The following is a 17232-nucleotide window of genomic DNA, read 5'->3' on the forward strand; positions in this document are numbered from 1 at the left end:
GACTTCCACTTTGAAGCTTGTCCCCTTAGGACTGAGAGTTTAGATTTTTTTATATAAACTGTGTTCAGAAATCAACACCCTAGGCCAACATGGGGGAGGCAGAAGCAGGCAGATTTCTATAACTTCAAGACCAGCCTGCTCTATGTAACAGATTCTGGGCCAGCCAAGGCTGTATACTGAGACCTTGTCTCAAAAAGAAAAGCACCATACACAAACCAGAAAAACAAGAACAAACAACAATAATACAATATTGCCGGGTGGTGGTGGCACTCACCTTTAATCCCAGCACTCGGGAGGCAGAGGCAGGTGGATCTCGTGAGTTCCAGGGAGGCAGAGGCAGGTGGATCTCGTGAGTTCCAGGCCAGCCTGGTCTACATAGCTAGTTCCAGGACAGCCAGGGATACACAGAAACTCTGTCTTGAAAAATTAACGAAAAACAAACAAACAAAAAATATAATACTAAAAACAACCACTCGGCTTGCTTGACAAATACTGGATCACATTGGAAGAAATACTTAGCTTTCTGTAGGGGGAGTCTTGAGGTTTGAAGCATTTAGATGTATTGACCTAATTGGAGTACGAGTTGAAGATGAATAAGAACTTGAGGTTTGGAAATAGAATTTTTTTTTGTTTGTTTTTTTGAGACAGGGTTTCTCTGTAGCTTTGGAGCCTGTCCTGGAACTAGCTCTTGTAGAGCAGGCTGGCCTCAAACTCACAGAGATCCACCTGTATCTGCCTCGCAAGTGCTGGGATTAAAGGCGTGTGCCACCACCGCCTGGCTGCAAATAGAATTTAAGAAGAGGCCAGGTGTAGCTCAGCAGCGGAGCACCCGATCATATGCATGGGTCTTGGCTTCACTTCAGAGAGAAGACAAGAGACAAAGAGCAGGTAGAGAGGAGGAGGATGCCCCAATCCTGAGTCAGGGTTTGTAAGATGGTGTTCGATTACACTCTCTTCTTACACTCATGGTGTGCACAGATGTAACTAGGGAATCTGGGAAGAACTACTGAGTTTTACAAAGAAGTCAAGCGAAGCAGTCCAGGAAGAAGGTGCATAGTGAAGGGCATTTTTTTCTCCAGTGCACCACACCTTTCAGTGCAAAACCCAGGACTTTCAGGAGATCCTTCCAGGGACACTTCCTGCCCTCCCGAAAGGCCTTCCAGGGACTCTTCCTGCCCCTCTTAGGTTCCTTGTCAGGAGAGGGTTTCTTTTCTGAAAATTTTATTTGTTTGTTTGTTTGTTTAATGTTGATAGATGCTTTGCCTGTATGAATTAGTGTCACTTGAGTGGCTGGTGTCTGAAGAGGCCAGAAGGAAGTGTCAGATCCCCTGAAACTGGAGTTACAAATGGTTGTGAGCCACATGTGGGTGCTGGGAATGGGATCCAGGGCTGCTGGAGGAACAGCCAGTGTTCTTAACCCCTGAACCATCTCTCCAGTCCTGAGTATTTACTTTCCTGGTCAATAGCCTGTTGAAAGAAAATTCTTTTGTTGTTGCTGTCATATAGTCCCTGTTCTTATACTGATTTCATAGGATATTGCTCTCTCTCTCTCTCTCTCTCTCTCTCTCTCTCTCTCTCTCTCTCTCTCTCTGTGCGTGTGTGTGTAAAATAAAATCTAGGATCCATAAATGAGGGAATACATGTGATATTTGTCTTTTGGAGTCAGACCTAATTCACTTAATATCAGAATTTCCAGTTGATGCATTTTCCCGCATTCTCTGTAGTTGAATTCAGTTCATTGTGCCTGTATCTGACATTGTCTTTATCCATGCCTCTGTTGACAGTTAACAATTGGCTGTTGTGAGCAACACTGCAGTAAAGCTTGGGGAGGAACCATCTCTTTGATAAATTGACTTAGAGTCCTTTGGGCAAATCCCCGCAATGGGGGATCTGGTCTGGTTTGGGTTTCAGCGAACTCTATACTGCTTCTCTAGATGTGGGATTCATTACTTCCATGATCAGAAAGTCTTTATGGTTCCCTCCTCTCTCTGTCCTCTCAGGCAGTGCTTTTCTTAATGAGTGCTGTTCTAGCTGAGTTGAGACTCTGCGTGTAGCTGTCGTCTGGGTTTCCTAAGAAGGTTCTTGCAGGGCTCCTGTCTGTGGTCTGTGAATTTGCGTATCATTGAGGGCCAGTGGGGTAGAGCAGTTTTTCATGTGTTACCTGGGGTCTTATTCTTCGATATGCATATGTTAAATCATTCCCACACCTCCACAATGTGATCAGTTTGATCATGGTGAGTGATTGTTTGATGTGTTCTTGAGCTCCATTTGCAAGAAGTTTAATGAAAATGTTTAAATGTTTGTGTCTGATAAGGGAATCTTTATTCCGCTTTTGTATCTGGGTGATACTGGTTCTGTACAGAACATTTGGTGGCATTTCTCCCTTTCTAGTCTAGGAAACAGCGTGAGAAGCATCCCCGTTAGCCTCATAGAAGCCAGCAGCGACTCCAGCAGGCACCTGGGGTTTTTGAGAGATTTTTTTTTTGATTTTTTTTTATTTCTGCTTTCAGTGCTGCTTTTTCTAGAGTTTTAGAAAGGCATCCGCTTCCTTCATGGTTACCAGCTTACTAAAAGCAGGTCTTTGGTTATGGCCCAGTGAGTGACCTTCTGAATTTTGTGTTGTCTATTCCTATATTTCCCTTTTCATCTTTAATTCTATTAATTTGTGTCCTGTTTGGATTCTTTCCATTGGTTTGTGTCAGTCTTACTTATCTTTTCAAATAACCAACCCTTTCGTTGATTTTTTTTTTAAAAAAAATGTCTTTCTTTCTTCCCTGATGTCTGTTATCTTGTGTGCATTTTCTGTTTTTACTCTTTGTTTCAGAACCTCTAAACACCTCTGAAAACAATACACTCCGTCTACTGCCTTAAACTGCAGACAAGATGGCATTTGGTGTACATATATACACATGTACATATTTAAATATAGGAATGTATAACTATATAATACGCGTGTCTGATATAAAGTTGTGTATAAGATATATCACATTTTAAAATATAGATACATTTATATTTTACCACATTCAATAGAGACACTGGTTTATGCCAGCTTTCAGACTTCCCCTTCCAGAGTACAGGCTCTATGAGGATAGAAACGTGTGTGTGTGTGTGTGTGTGTGTGTGTGCCATTTGTGTCAACAGTGCCTGAGTACATGCTTGTGATTAAGCCACGGTGTGTGGCTGTGGTCATTCAGTCAGCATTTATTGAGTGTATGCTTCCTGTAAAGTTAAAGCAGTGTGGTGAGGTTCATGGGGGCGGAGGGGAGGATACAACCTTTGTTGAGCAAGATCATAGATGCTCGTGTAAGAAAAAGGACAGATGTGAGCTGTGTAGGTGCACAAAGAGGGTCTCACCTTGCAGGAGGGGCTTGTATGGGATCCCAGTGAGCACTGAGTGTGCCTTAGCTGACAAACAGGACTGGTGTAAGACTGACTTTGTGTATGAACAGGTAAGTTTTATTTGTGTGTGTGTGTGTGTGTGTGTGTGTGTGTGTGCATGCACACTCATGTAGGGCATTCAAAGTGTGTCAATGAAGGAAATGATTTTTATGAATGGTTTTACCAGATACTTCATATGGGCAATGCAGGTCTAGGTGTGAGCGTGTTAAACAGGCCATAACCCTAGCAAGCAAGAGTCCTGTCCTAAAGGCGAAGGTAAGCACTATAGTGCCTTTTGTTTCTTTAGAGACCCGCTTTATTTCTGATGGACCTGGTGGGCCTGAGGCATATGCAGTCGGGACTAGCAGTATGAAAATGCCTCTTGCGTGTGCACCAGGCTTGTTTCCTGTGCATTTAACTGCATCTAACCTGCTGTTTTCCTTTCCCTTCTGTCTTGGCATGCTTACTTTCTTTTCCTGGACGTCAGGAGCAAAAACGTGTAGATGGCACCACCCGCGAGGTGAAAAAGGTTAGGAAAGCCAGAAACAGGCGGCAGGAGTGGAGTGTGATGGCGTATGACAAAGAGCTTAGGCCCGACATCAGGTTGTCTCAGAGTGTGCGCCACGGAGCATCCTCCGAGGGATCCCTGTCCCCAGACACTAGGTGTGTGCATGTTATGGACCCCCTCTCCCCATGTTTGAGCCCCTGTGCTTTGGGTTTCTGTGTGCCCCACTTGGCCCTTGAAAATGGCATCGATATTTTGCTTTCAAAACAATGCCTTAAGGCAGCACTGTTTCAGGTTGGGTGACTTTGCATGCTTTTTCAGCTTTCTTAAGTTTGTTCTGGGGTTAATCGGGAAAGTGGAGTCTAAATGTGGATTCTGAACTTGGGTGACTGCCAATGACTTGAATTTTGCTTAGGTGGCCCTTACTACTTTAATGGAGATTGTTGAATTTCCATTGTTCTTTGTCTTCTGTCTATGATCATGGGTTGCTAGTAGGGACCCCGGGAGGCCGTCATTTGAAGAAGACTCAGACACCAGAGGGCTTGATGTCTCACTCCAGATAACTCATCTTACACGTCTCATTTCAGGAGGACGTCCTGACGAGTTTTCTTTTAAGAGGTGGCAGCTCCTAAGTAAGAATATTTCTTGCAGGTGCAAACGGTGGAGTCATAAGGTCACATTTGTCACCGAGACCCACAAGCGACTGACCAGCCAGTTTTAACTTTGGTTTAATGTCTTGCTTCTGTCTTATTGAATCATTGTGATCCATTTGTGTGGATTTTTAGCATTTACAAGTTAGAATTCAAGCCGGGTGCACGCCTCAGTTGGAAGAGTGATCGCCTAGCAGGTGTGAAGCCTGGGTGTGAAGCCTGGCGTTTCATAAGCCTAGTGAGGTGGCACATGCCTCTAATCCTAGGACTCACAGGTGGAGGCAGGATGGTCAGAAAATAAGCGTCGTCCTAAGCTACATACCTGAGGCTGTCCTGGGATACAGGAGACTCTATCTTTAAAACAACAACAACAACAACAACAACAATAATAGCAACAACAAACAAACCACCAAGTGTTTATCAAGGACAGTCAAAAATAACAAGAAATCAAGTACATACCTTATGCTTGATCTCTTCCCTTTGCTTCTTTCTTCTTTTCACCATTAAAACCTCAACATGTAGAGCAGTCTCTACCTACCCAAGGACTATGTGGGTGTTTGCTAGGAGACCGTTTAGGAGTTGCAGGGTATTTGATACTGCTTCCTGCCCAGGCCTATGAGTTCTGAAAAGGCACACACCAGGTATTTTTTTCTGTACGCATTCTACCTTAAGTATTCAGAGAAATCTGGGAGCTTTGGGTTCTAGCTTCACAATTGAACTTTAGCATCAGCTTATTGATATTACAGTCTGCTCTTAATGTGAGGATACAGGGACCCAAGAGTCCTCACTGGCATCAATTTGTTGTTCTGACAAATAGCTTAGTTGGGATTTTAATTTTGTCACGCAAAGCACATACCCATTTCCACTCCATCTGCGCTCTAATTTAAACTTGTGTAGATGGAAAACCTGTGAATGTTTTTAGCTCCTCAGTTGAAGCCTTCTCATCCTACCACCTGAGATGAGACTATTTCATGTCTGACATGATGCTGATGGTCATTGGAATTATTTTATACTTTGCTTGTATGCTCACATGGTTTATATAAGGTTTCATTTCTCTTAGCTTACAAAAACAGAGCTAGGTGGATCATTTTGTTAGAACTTGCTTTTGTCTCATAGTCTTTCCCAAGACTTACTCTTGGCATGCATAACTTACCAGCAAAGAGATCACAGTTCATCATTGGGCTTAGACTGAACACCTTGAATTAATTTGGGAAGTTTGACTTATTTTATTAGATCTGCAGCCTTTTCTCTTTTTAAGAACATGCTGATTTTCTTTTTAGTCTTTTGTATGTATTTGTACGTGACATTGTGTGTGTGTGTGTGTGTGTGTGTGTGTGTGTGTGTGTGTGTGTGTGTACAGCTTCTGCAGAGGCCAGAATAGGGTGTCAGATCCCCTAGAGCTAGAGTTACAGATGGTTTTGAACTGCTGTGTGAATGTAGGAATCAAACCTGGATCCTCTGCAAGAGCAGCCAGTGTATTTAGCTGCTGAGTTGTCCATCACTCCAGCCCTAACTTTATTATGGAAGAAAACATGCTTATATCTAGATATTACAGAAAGACATTAAAATTAAATATCCATCCTGACGTTATCCAAAGAAGCCTATTTGTATTTTACTGTAGTCTTTCCTGCACCTGTATGTGGGATATAATCTTTACAAAATTGGAATCATGCTGTACATTTTTCATACTTCTATTATTGTTTTTTTTTTTGCTTTGTTTTATTTGTTTATTTGTCTGTTTGACCCAGGGTCTCACTGTATAGCCCTGGGAGCCCTGGAACTGGCTTTGTAGACCTCAAACACACAGAGACCCATCTGCCTCAGCCTCCCAAGTACTGGGATTAAAGTCATGCACCACCATACCTAGCTCTTTGACTTCTTAAAAATATCTTATTTTCAATAACATTATTTTATTTTAAATATTATTTGGTAAAAGAATGATTTTTAGTGGTGTATTAAAAATACCAAGGAGAGTTTAATTTCAAGTTTCATGGTGTGTGTACAAGACACTAATACTGTGTTTTAGCTCAGCCCAGGTGAGCTATACTCCAGTTCTGCCTTCTTCCTTACAGATTGCTAGGCATGGCCTGTCTCCAACTGTAAGTTTTGGATAAAGAGTTGATAGAATGTTCTCTGTAGTCAGAAGTTAGTGTATCTTCACATCCAGCCTGCCCTAGTTTCTCCCATCCAGTTCTGGGCCATGCTTCAGTGCTGTGGCTCTGCCCACCTGCCTCTCTACAAACCCTGGGGATTCACGGGATTCTCCCAGTAGGTGAACAGCCTCCTTCCTGCCTCTTTATCTTAACCCACCTGTTCTCTCTGCTGCAACACCTGGAGGCTGACCGTTGCAGAGCCCCAGGATCACGTCCCTCAGCACCATGTCGGTGGTGTGCCTCATGACAACTTCTGCCTGCCCACTCAGTCAGCATCCTCTGAGCCCTGCACTCCCACGGCCTGCTGGCAAGCCCCTGTTCCCCGGTCCTTCACTGTTCACCTGGCCAATCCCCTTTACGTCTCCTGTTTTCACCCTTCATCAGAGTCCTGCCCTGTCGAAATCTTACATTTTCCTTTCCCGTCAACTGTGTGTCACCTCTGTCTTTGTCTTGGCTCCTTTGTGCTATTTCTCAAATCTGTTTCCCAAGCATGGAGTTCTCGTTTGTACCACAGAGCGTGCTGTATCCTGAGCTGTGTCTCACTGGAGGCATTCCGTGCTGTCCTGGGTGACAGTTTGTTTAGAGAGTGACACCTCAGTCATCTAGGTACTTAGCAGAGTATGGGTGTCACCAGTGACGCTGTAGTTTTAGATCCGTTTATACTTTCGAAATGCACTGAACCTGAGTACCCTCTAAAATAGTGTAACTCAGTTGCTAGCAGTCCGAAGAGTGGGCCAGACATCGCCACGTGCACATCGCAATCTAGACCACAGCTTACAGAGGAGAGAAATCACCTGTTAATTCTTACGCTATAGTTAGGGGACAGCGGGAAGGAGTAGATTCTTCTGAGCGGGTCTGTGCTCCGGTTGGGGAAAGCTACCCACAAAGCCCAAAGGCAGACATGAGCTTGTATCTTTGTTCCTGTTCTCTCTACATCCCCAGTGTATGTTTACCTGTTTCCCTTCAGAGAGAGAAACACAAGCTGAATCCTAACAGGAACCAACAAGTATATGTGAGAAAAGTCAGAACAAGAAGAGAAGAGTGGGAGAGGAGGAAAATGGGCATTGAATTCATGAGTGACGCAAAGAGACTGGATCAGGCAGGGAGCGCCAAGGAAGACAGGAGGCCCAGAGGGTTTGTCGTTTTGCTTTCTTGGATCCCCGGCCCAAGGTCAAGCCTTGCTTCAGCATCATGAGAGGATGTGCAGCCCCTACTGACTGTCCTGTAACTCAGGCGAGAACATGTGCCTCTACTAACATGCTTGTGGCTGCTACGTAGGCCGGTTCTTACCCTCCTCCCATCCAGGCTCTGCAGGATGCCCATCGTCAGCCTCTTTCCAAACTGCTCACTAACTCACTCAAAGTCTCCTTTCCTTCTAGAGCTCTGTTGTGATGGTGTGCTTACAGCCCAGGAAAACTGTCAGTGTTGCCTTTCCTTCTTTGGGTAAAAAATACTCCTGCCATTTAAGACAAGTGCGGCTCACTATTGCATGGTGGACCCCCACTTTCTCTTCCTGCTGTTCTAATTATGTGCTGTCATATTTTATTGCCTCTGAAGTTCATCTGAGATACTGTTTGTAAATGAAATGGGGTTTGACATATAGCATTGTCTTCATAAAGAAATAACCCGGAATGCCGTGACAACAAGGCTCTGCTGGTCCCCGCTTACTGGTCTGACCTATCAAAGCATCAACTCTGAATCCATGTAACACTGGGGCTTGCTGCTAAAATAATTGTGTTGTGCTTGGACGCTCTCATGGGACTGGATCTAGCTGTTCAGTTAAAGGAATAACTTTAACTGTTAAAAGGAATAACTGTCCCATCCTTGTGTACTGACAATGCTGTTATTTGTAGATACGCACCTACCTCTTAGGGGACATTTTTAAAACTCCAATTTCTCTCGTCCCCTTTCCTCCGAAATCAGGTCGCACACATCCGATGTCACCGATTACTCTTATCCTGCTACTCCCAGCCACTCTTTGCAACCACAGCCGGTGACACCGTCCTGCCCAGCTGGGGACGCACCGCTGCATGGAGCCACAAACCAAGGCGCTGAGCATGAGTACCGACCCTCGTCTGCCTCAGCAAGGCACATGGCTCTAAACAGACCTCAGCAGCCACCGCCCCCACCTCCTCCCCAGGCTCCAGAGGGGTCCCAGGCTTCTACTTCAGTGGCTCCAGCTGACTATGGGTAAATTGCTACTCATGTTCGTTGTTGCTCTTGAGTTTGTGTCTTGGCAGTCACAAATTCATCACACAGAATATAGTCAAGAATGATTAGTGTCAGTGTTGACAGAATCTGTGTCAAATGAAATAGAGCCCTGCCACTGACCGTTTCCTTTTGTAGCCACATCTCAGCTGGATGGTGTGTTTGTGTGTGTCCCTGTTCATATGCTGATTCCAGCCATCAATAAAGCCTAAAATGCTTATTTGTGAGCCTGCCCACACCTCGAGTTTCTCAGGGAGTGCTGGTCATAGACAATGAAAACATGGAATGTCACTTCCCGCCATTCATCCTGTAACCCCCTTTCTCAGCCTCCGGGCTCCTGGGGATTTCTGCCCTATACTTCTTGCTTTCTGCTCTGTGAGTTGAATGCCTCCACTGTGTACAGACCCTTCCTGATCATGTGCGAATTCACTTGGGCCCCTCCCCTTTATTTTGGTCGGTTATCGTTAGCTTTTTCGAAATTACTTTTAAAATGCTCCCTAGTTTCTGTGCCCAGGAAAGTTGAGTATAGCAATGTGTCTTCACCCGAGTGCTGGCCCTTCTTTCCAATTGTACCCACAGCCTGAAAAGGGAGATCACAGGGTCTAGGTGTCTCCTATCCTTAGGCCTTGGCTAAGCTGGGATTACCAGAATGTGTTTTAAGGCTGCTACATCAGGTGGATGGAGAGTCTGTGATTTTGAAAACCATTGCCCTGTCTCTTGGGGTGTTTGACATGCTACTGGGCACCTTAACCCTGGAGATTCTCATTGGACAGGTGCAGAGAAGACAGCATCCTCCCAACCCCTGTCTCCTTGGCCTCAGAGGCCTCCTGAGATAAAGTTAGGAGCTACACAGCATCTTTGAGATACCCAGGATGGAAAGGGTACTAGTCTTCTCCTGCCGTGTATGTCCCTAGCCATCCACAAGAATTCACCATGCTTTTCAAATGGTTGTTTTAGGTGCATTTCAGTGGGTTTTCATTGTCACGACGAATGTAAAACTGAAAGGAACTGACTCTCAGAGTGGACACTTGTGCTCCGCAGTGACTATCCAGCTGGCAGCAGCATGCACTGTCTCTGAAAGGATCCCCTCAATAAGCTCTATTAGAAATAGGAAGGTGTAACCCTCCTTGCTCAATTGGGTGACTGTATTTTATTGTTCCTTAGGGTGCTTCCAGCACAGATAATTGAATACTACAACCCCTCAGGACCACCACCACCTCCCCCTCCACCCATGATTCCTTCAGCACAAACTGCCTTCGTCAGCCCTCTGCAGATCCCTGCACAGCCCCCGTTCCCCGCCTCAGCTGGTTCCACGTACCCTGCTCCTCCTCACCAGCCCCCCACTGGGCTCCTGGCCACAGCACCGCCTCCTCCAGGTCCCCCACCTCCTCCACCTGGCCCTCCTGGCCCCTCTTCTCTTTCATCCTCCCCACTGCATGGTCCCCCTGTCGCTGAGGCAAAGCGCCCAGAACCTACACAGCCACCCATAAGTGATGCAAGAAGTGACCTCCTGGCTGCCATCCGGATGGGTAAGTGCACCCCCATGTCACAGTCTCCCCTTTGGAAGACTGCTTTGGGGTTCAGTTGGCTACACTACCCTCAAAAGATAACTGCACATTCTGTCATTTGTTACTTTCTTCATAAGTTGGAATTCTTTTACAGGTAACATGGAAACATATTATAATAAAAAGTTAAAAGTTCAGGAAAGGTGTACTTGATAAGAAACCAGAAATTAAACATCAAATGATAGATTAAGTAATAGGACCTTTCTCCGCTTTGTACCACAAGAATAAAATGGAAGAAAGTGAGCCGCCAGCAATGGGTTCGCTGTAAACAAATCTAAGTTTACTCTGGACTCATCAGAGAAGCTTGATGTGCTAAGCCAGTGGCTCTGGGCATCTGTTTAGCCGCATACAGGTTGTGCCAGGCAAAAGCCCTGCTCTCACTCCCGGGCCCCAACGCAGGGGTGGTGTCATGTTCATTGTGTATACTCAGTAGAGGGAGCCCAGCCCTTGCCTGTTTGACTGCCCCAGGGCCTTCCAGGAAGACCTGTGTGTAGAACCATTCATCCTTAACCACTCAAAGCCCAGGGTGGCCGAGAAGGCAACAGACTGTGGAGTTTGCAGAGAGCTGCTTGAGCCTTAGAGACTGAATGGCCTCCTGGTTACAGTTTGTTTGTCTCAGCTGAAAACAAGCGAGAGCAGTTGCTGGTCTGCAACCCTAGGAACTGCACTGGTATATAATACCCTTGACAGAGCTGAGGTACAGATGCTTCTGCCTCTGCCTGAGCTCATTGAATGTGCGTGCATGTGTGTGCACGCGCATGCACTCACACATTCACATACTCACACACTCGCAAACACCACTTAAAAAAAATCCCTCCAAGTACTTTGAACATCATTGATAGAACAGTTTTTTAAAACATGAAGTCTGAAAGCTGGAATACCTTAAGCGGTGTGTGTATGTGTGTGTGTGTGTGTGCTTTCCAGTCAAAGAAAGAGAGTACTAGATGTGCTCTTGTATACTCATGGCCAGTCTAGTGGGTCCATAACCAGTGACTGCCATGCTCCTAAAGACCATCGACATTCTCTGCAGATGTGAAGCTCGCGAATGCGGAGATCAAAGCGCTGTCCAGATTAAAGCTTACCAGAAATGGGGGCAAATAAGGAAGGAGATGGTTGAATCATGAGCCAGGGAAAGTGCCCCCCAGAAGATTGACTTAGTGGTGGCATTTGAATAATATTTATAAGAAAATAGTAACAATGTTTATCTATGATAACTTCTGGTTTTGATGTTTTCTTCAGGAAAGACCACATGGAGTATTTTAGTGGTGTAGAGACATTATGTGCCGTGTAGCTCCTGAACGGTCCAGATAAAAGTGAATACGTGATGGCATGTGGTGTGTGTGTGTGTGTGTGTGTCTGTTTGTCTGTCTGTCTGTGTCTGTGCCTATGTCTGTATGTCTGTGTGTGACAGATTGGGAAAGCTTGTCCCAGCATTGTCAGGGCAAATAAAGTACGGATATTTTTCTTCTTGTTCCATAGCTAGCCCATAAGTCTGAAATGCTGTCAAAGAGAAAAAAAGTTTAACGTGGTCCAGATTAAGTTCCTTTCATATTGTGTTACCACCCAGTTGTGCAGAAGGTTGTATTTTGTGTCCATTACCTGCAGTAGAAGTAACACACACATTCTTTCTGCCCTCAGATGGCCACCATCTTGTATTTGTAGACTCAGTAGAAACAGGGAGACCTGTTTTTTTTTTTTTTCCTTCACTGAGAACTAGCAAAGAGACTGACTCTCCTCCCCACATTGTGTTTTCAGGAATCCAACTGAAAAAGGTGCAGGAGCAACGTGAGCAGGAAGCCAAACGGGAGCCAGTTGGGAACGATGTGGCCACAATCTTGTCTAGACGCATTGCTGTGGAGTACAGTGACTCAGATGATGACTCTGAGTTTGACGAGAATGACTGGTCCGACTGAATCGCACAGGGCCAGGCAGCAGGGGGACAGCCAGGGCACCATATGGAAGTGTATTAGGAGCGCGTGTGATCTCTGCACCCACATAGTGGTATTACCCTGTAGCTTTAGTAACTTTTGTATTAACAGTGTGCTATTGCTTCTGCACATCCTTCTGGATTGTTGAGTATTTACTGTGTAATACTTAAGTGCCACTAAACACAGCACACCGTGCTGCACACCAGGAAATACGCTGTAACTAGTGCATAGTCCCGAAAGAGCATCTCGCTTTCCTCTCAGCTGGGAGAGTCTTCACTCTTGTCCCTCCTGATTCGGCAGACTTGCCATGTGTCTGTGGAGCTGCCCAGTGTCAGGTCTTTGCAAGATGAATGGCTGTGTCGCAGTGATGTCTTCCAACCAGTAGGTGACGCTGCTTTACTGTTTCTTTCCTCTGCAGGGTGATTTCCAGATGGACTTGGTTCTAGAGGGAGAGGTTTAACAAGTCAGAATGAGATGTTTCTCCATTTGGACTCTTGGCCTGGTGGCCTCCAAGTGAATGTGTGTGCTCTGCTGCCCTTGTGTGCTCTGTTGCTTCTGTTACCTTTGCACCCACAACAGAGAGTTCCCTTTTCAAGCACGGGCCCCTGTGGGGACTTACATGGAAAGTGCCCACTAGTGACTTCTGTTCAACATTGCAAATGGAACTCACTATATAGTGGCCAGCCCTGATAGTGTGGACACCAGTTAGCCAGGCCAGATGCAAGCTGCCCAGGGTCTGCAGAGCTTACATGGCAGAGCTGCCGCATCTGGTCCCCTCTTACACCACCCAGTGCAGATGAGACCTACACATGTCATTTCCTGGGATTCCTGCTCCTCTGTTACCATGGAGAGAGCATAATTCAGCACCTCACCCCACTTGCTCAGAACCTTAGGAGCTTGGGTTTAGCTGAGAGATGCTGCCAGCTGTTCACGACCCATGGTGCTGTGGCTGGATTCACACTCAGTCTCTCAAACAGGCCTTCACCCCTCCTGAAGCACAGTAATCTTCTCTCATGTTGTTGGCACATTTTAATGTTAAAAAGTACCTCACCATATAAACTGGATCCAGCCAGTTGCCATGGCAGAGAACCCTGACTTCCCCTCTGCTGTCTGGTCCCTGGTGTAGGCGGGGCTCTGACTCCAGGAGGACAGTGTCAGCTTTGCTGGAGGAAGGACAGCTACTCATTTAGCTAAGTCACTGGGGGTTTCAGGTGGGTTACAGATAGGACCTCATGGACGTGCTAGGATGCGGATTCCCCAGAACTCCTTACGTGCACACTTCAAATGGAGTGCGTATACTGCAGATGTTAATATTGCTCACTTTGGATAAAAGGAAGAATCTAGAGCTGGGGCAAATTGTGTCTGTTGGTGCATAATGTCAGTGGGGTAGTCAGGAGTGATGTTTGCTCCTGAGTTTGGGGACATCACCCAGCTGAACACTTGTCTACTTGAGCAGCCATCTTGTGACACCTACCAGTAGTAGGTTTTAGTCACGTCAAATCGACACTAAAAACCCATCTACAGCCCCCTGCCTGTGCCCTGCTTTGGCGTGTGTCCCAGTGCTCTCTGCTGCTGAGTGGACTGGCATGCACTTCCAGTGGTCATCCTGGACCCTGTACACACATGGCCATTGCTGTGACTTGCTATCATGTTAGTAATTTAAAGAAGCTTTTATGTTTCTTTCTCGTTTCTATCATTCCGGCACTGAGACCTACCACACTGGCATCATCCTCAGGACTTTGCCATTTTGAGTCTTTTGTTCTGCTTACAGTAGTCTGCCTCTGTTCTTCCCTGTGGGCTCCAGAACTCACATTTGCAGCACTCCTTCATTTGGTAGGGCCCTTACGTTCTCAGGGTGGAGGAAATACATTAAAGCTACCAGCCATTGTCAGGATTTCTTTTCTGAGATCATGTCATAATGAAGTTAGTGGCACTTTATTCATAAATATTTGGGAGCTTATCAATTATCAATTATCAATTATTGGTTGGCTTATAGTTTCATCAACCAGTCAGTTTTAGTTTGTTTTTATAGCTAGTGAGAAATCTTCTGCCCAATGGATTCTGTAACTCTTGAAAGAATAGAAAGAGGCTAAAATCCAGTTTAGATTACCTTTAGAGTATCTTTCGGCAAATCTAGTCTAAAGTTTAAACCCAAGTTGCTTCTAATACAGTACTTTAAGAAGAGCACAAAGCAAAATGTTTAAATTTTCTGTTTCTATTTTTAAAAGTATCTGCTAAAACAAATGAAGAACAGAATTTCATAGCATATTTGATTTCTATGAATTTCATACTTAGAATTACAGTTATAAATTTTATGATTATTTTAAATTGTTCCCAGCTTTTGTGTCCCTATGTATTTTAGGTGAGTATCTGACATGTTTTTTTTTCCTCTCATTTTATAGACTCAGGCAGATGGATAGATGGAGGGGTGGGTGGGAAGTGGACAGATGGATGGAGAGATGGATGGATTCTGGGTAGGTAAGTGGGTAGATGGATGATAGATGGGTGGGTGAGTGAATGGATGAGAGGTAGGTGGGTGGGTGGATTGGTGAGTGGATGGATGAATGGGTGGTAAGTAGATGAAGCGATTGTAGGTGGATATATGCATGGGTGCAGGTCTGGATGGGTGGTGGATGAGTGCATGGGTAGGTAGTGGATAGGCGATGCCTGAGTCTGCACATCACTGCACCCTAGAAGGCAAATGAGTGCCCAAACCATGAGCTTTGATACTTAGATTTTATTCACTAAGATGCTATTAGAAGATGGATGTTTTCATTCCCATACATTTTTAACACATCAGAATTGTTTTGAGCAGAGGATGGAAAGGGTCATGAAAGCTTTGTAATATTTTAAGCAGAAATATGTGATACATTTGAATCCCTTAAAGACTGCAAAGAGTGTGTCAGCAAGACTAGCAAGGAGTTTTTGTTTTATGAAGGAGAGTATCTTTATCTTGCAGTATTATCAATGCAGTTGTGAATTGAATCTAAAGTGGTATTAAAAACTGTCAAACAAAAACACTCAAACAATTTTTAATCTGTTTGTATATCTTACAATAGATTACAGATAACATCTAAATAAAATCACACGTGTAACCCTACATGGCTCTGCTTCTTTATGACAACACGGTGTGCTCAACTCCATGGGGAAAGAAACTGGGCACATACAGGATCTTTAGTTGATGTTGTCTTCAGGAGACAACAGAAGATCCCATATGATCTGTGTTAAATTTCTGTGTGACCACAGATTCAGAGAGAATTCTGCAGAGGCCATGGGGAAGGACTAGGGTAAGTAGATGACTCTTCAGACATGGTGACAACATGATCATTGGGTAGAGAGACCAGGATGGTGATGGTCTTAGCCACATTGAGTCTCCATAAGAATCATAAACAATCTGTGACACTCGTGGCATATGAGGTATTTTTATTATTTACATCTGCTCAGGAGGATGCTCTCCCTCTTTCACTGAAGGGAACTAGAGTAAAGTCCTGTTGTTTATTGTGACTTGGCTAGATACAGAACACAAGCTGGGGTAGCATTTCATTTGTGGAGCATTGGAAATCAAGCCTAGACTGTGCAGGTAGTCAGGAAATGAGTATGTGCTTCCTAGGATAGCTGTTTTGATCACCAAGTGTGTCCTGTGCCTGCACTGTGAGTCTTTACCCAGGATGCCTGGATCTTTGCAGAGCCTAGAGCGTAGTGCTTGACCTACCCAGAAGCCTCTGCACTGTGCCCAGGCTCCTGGAGAGCAAGCAGCTTCTTGGCAAACGATGAAATGAGAGGATGGGTTTTCCACCTTTGCAAACAGAAAGTAAACGCAAACTGTCTCTAAAGACATGACGTATCCAGTCTTTGATTACAGATGCCACCGAGGGCATCTGTGATGATTCTTACACTAGTTCTCACTGGAAGCAGGATTTCAGTAGACACTCCACCATTCTCCAGGAGAGAACACAGAAGCCAGCCCACTGCTTGGAGACAGAACTGAGATTCCAAGCCTAGCTGTCTGCTCAGACTGCAGTGGGATGCTGGTGGCAGCTCAATACTTTTGCCACTGTGCTGGACTGTCGGGAGTCTCCAAGATGTGCTGGCACAATGAAGGTGTGAGTCCGAAGACCCAAATACCTTCCAGAGATGTGTCTTACAAAGTGAGTGACCATTTCAAGTCATTTCATAGCAGCTTGCAGGTCAGATCCATGGACCAGTCTGCTCCCCGATGTGTGCTTCTAGACAATGGTTGAGCCCCTAGAGCTGTGGAGTTTCACCCATAGGAGGATTCCCGTTCCTCCAAGCTTCATTCCGGGTCACAGGCAGGGGGACAAACATTCCACACCAGTAGTCAGACATCTGTCTGTCTTCCTTGATTTTTAAAAATGTTTCCCACGGAGTAGTCATTCTATGGTAGGGATGTTGTGAAAACACCCTGCTTTCCTCCCTATAGAGGCAGGAACAAACTAGGTGTTTGGAGAGACAAGGTCATTGGATCTGGTCCCACTTGTGAGAGTCCTGACTAGATAAGGTACCTGTGACCTACTCTGTGGTAGTTTGAATGTAATTGCCCCCAGGATATCATAGGGAGTGGCACTATTGGGAGGTGTGGCTTTGTTGGAGTGGGTATGGTCTTGTTGAAGGAAGTGTGTCACCATGGCAGCAGGCTTTGAGGTTTTCTATGATCAGGATACAGCCCACTGTCTCAGTCAACTTCCTGCTGCCCATAAGATATAGGACTCTCAGCTACTCCTCCAGCACCACATTTGCCTGCATGCCACCATACTCCCAGTCATGAAGACTGAATCCCTGAAACCATAAACAAGCCCCAATTAAATGTTTTCTTTTTAAGAGTTG

General features: G+C 45.2%; 1 protein-coding gene across 1 annotated transcript in view; it reads left to right on the top strand.

Annotated features, from left to right (window-relative positions):
* The window catches only part of Wasf3 (WASP family member 3), an 89481-nt gene extending 73994 nt beyond the window's left edge, over positions 1–15487 (top strand). The window contains exons 7-10 of the mRNA XM_038345546.1: positions 7654–7820; positions 8610–8876; positions 10059–10423; positions 12215–15487. Of these exons, the coding sequence (XP_038201474.1) occupies positions 7654–7820; positions 8610–8876; positions 10059–10423; positions 12215–12372 (957 nt within the window). The 3' untranslated portion in view covers positions 12373–15487. The remainder of the gene's footprint in view (positions 1–7653; positions 7821–8609; positions 8877–10058; positions 10424–12214) is intronic.
* The last annotated feature ends 1745 nt before the right edge of the window (positions 15488–17232 follow it).

Source organism: Arvicola amphibius, chromosome 10 (assembly GCF_903992535.2).
Source record: "Arvicola amphibius chromosome 10, mArvAmp1.2, whole genome shotgun sequence".
Classification (NCBI taxonomy): Eukaryota; Metazoa; Chordata; class Mammalia; order Rodentia; family Cricetidae; genus Arvicola; species Arvicola amphibius.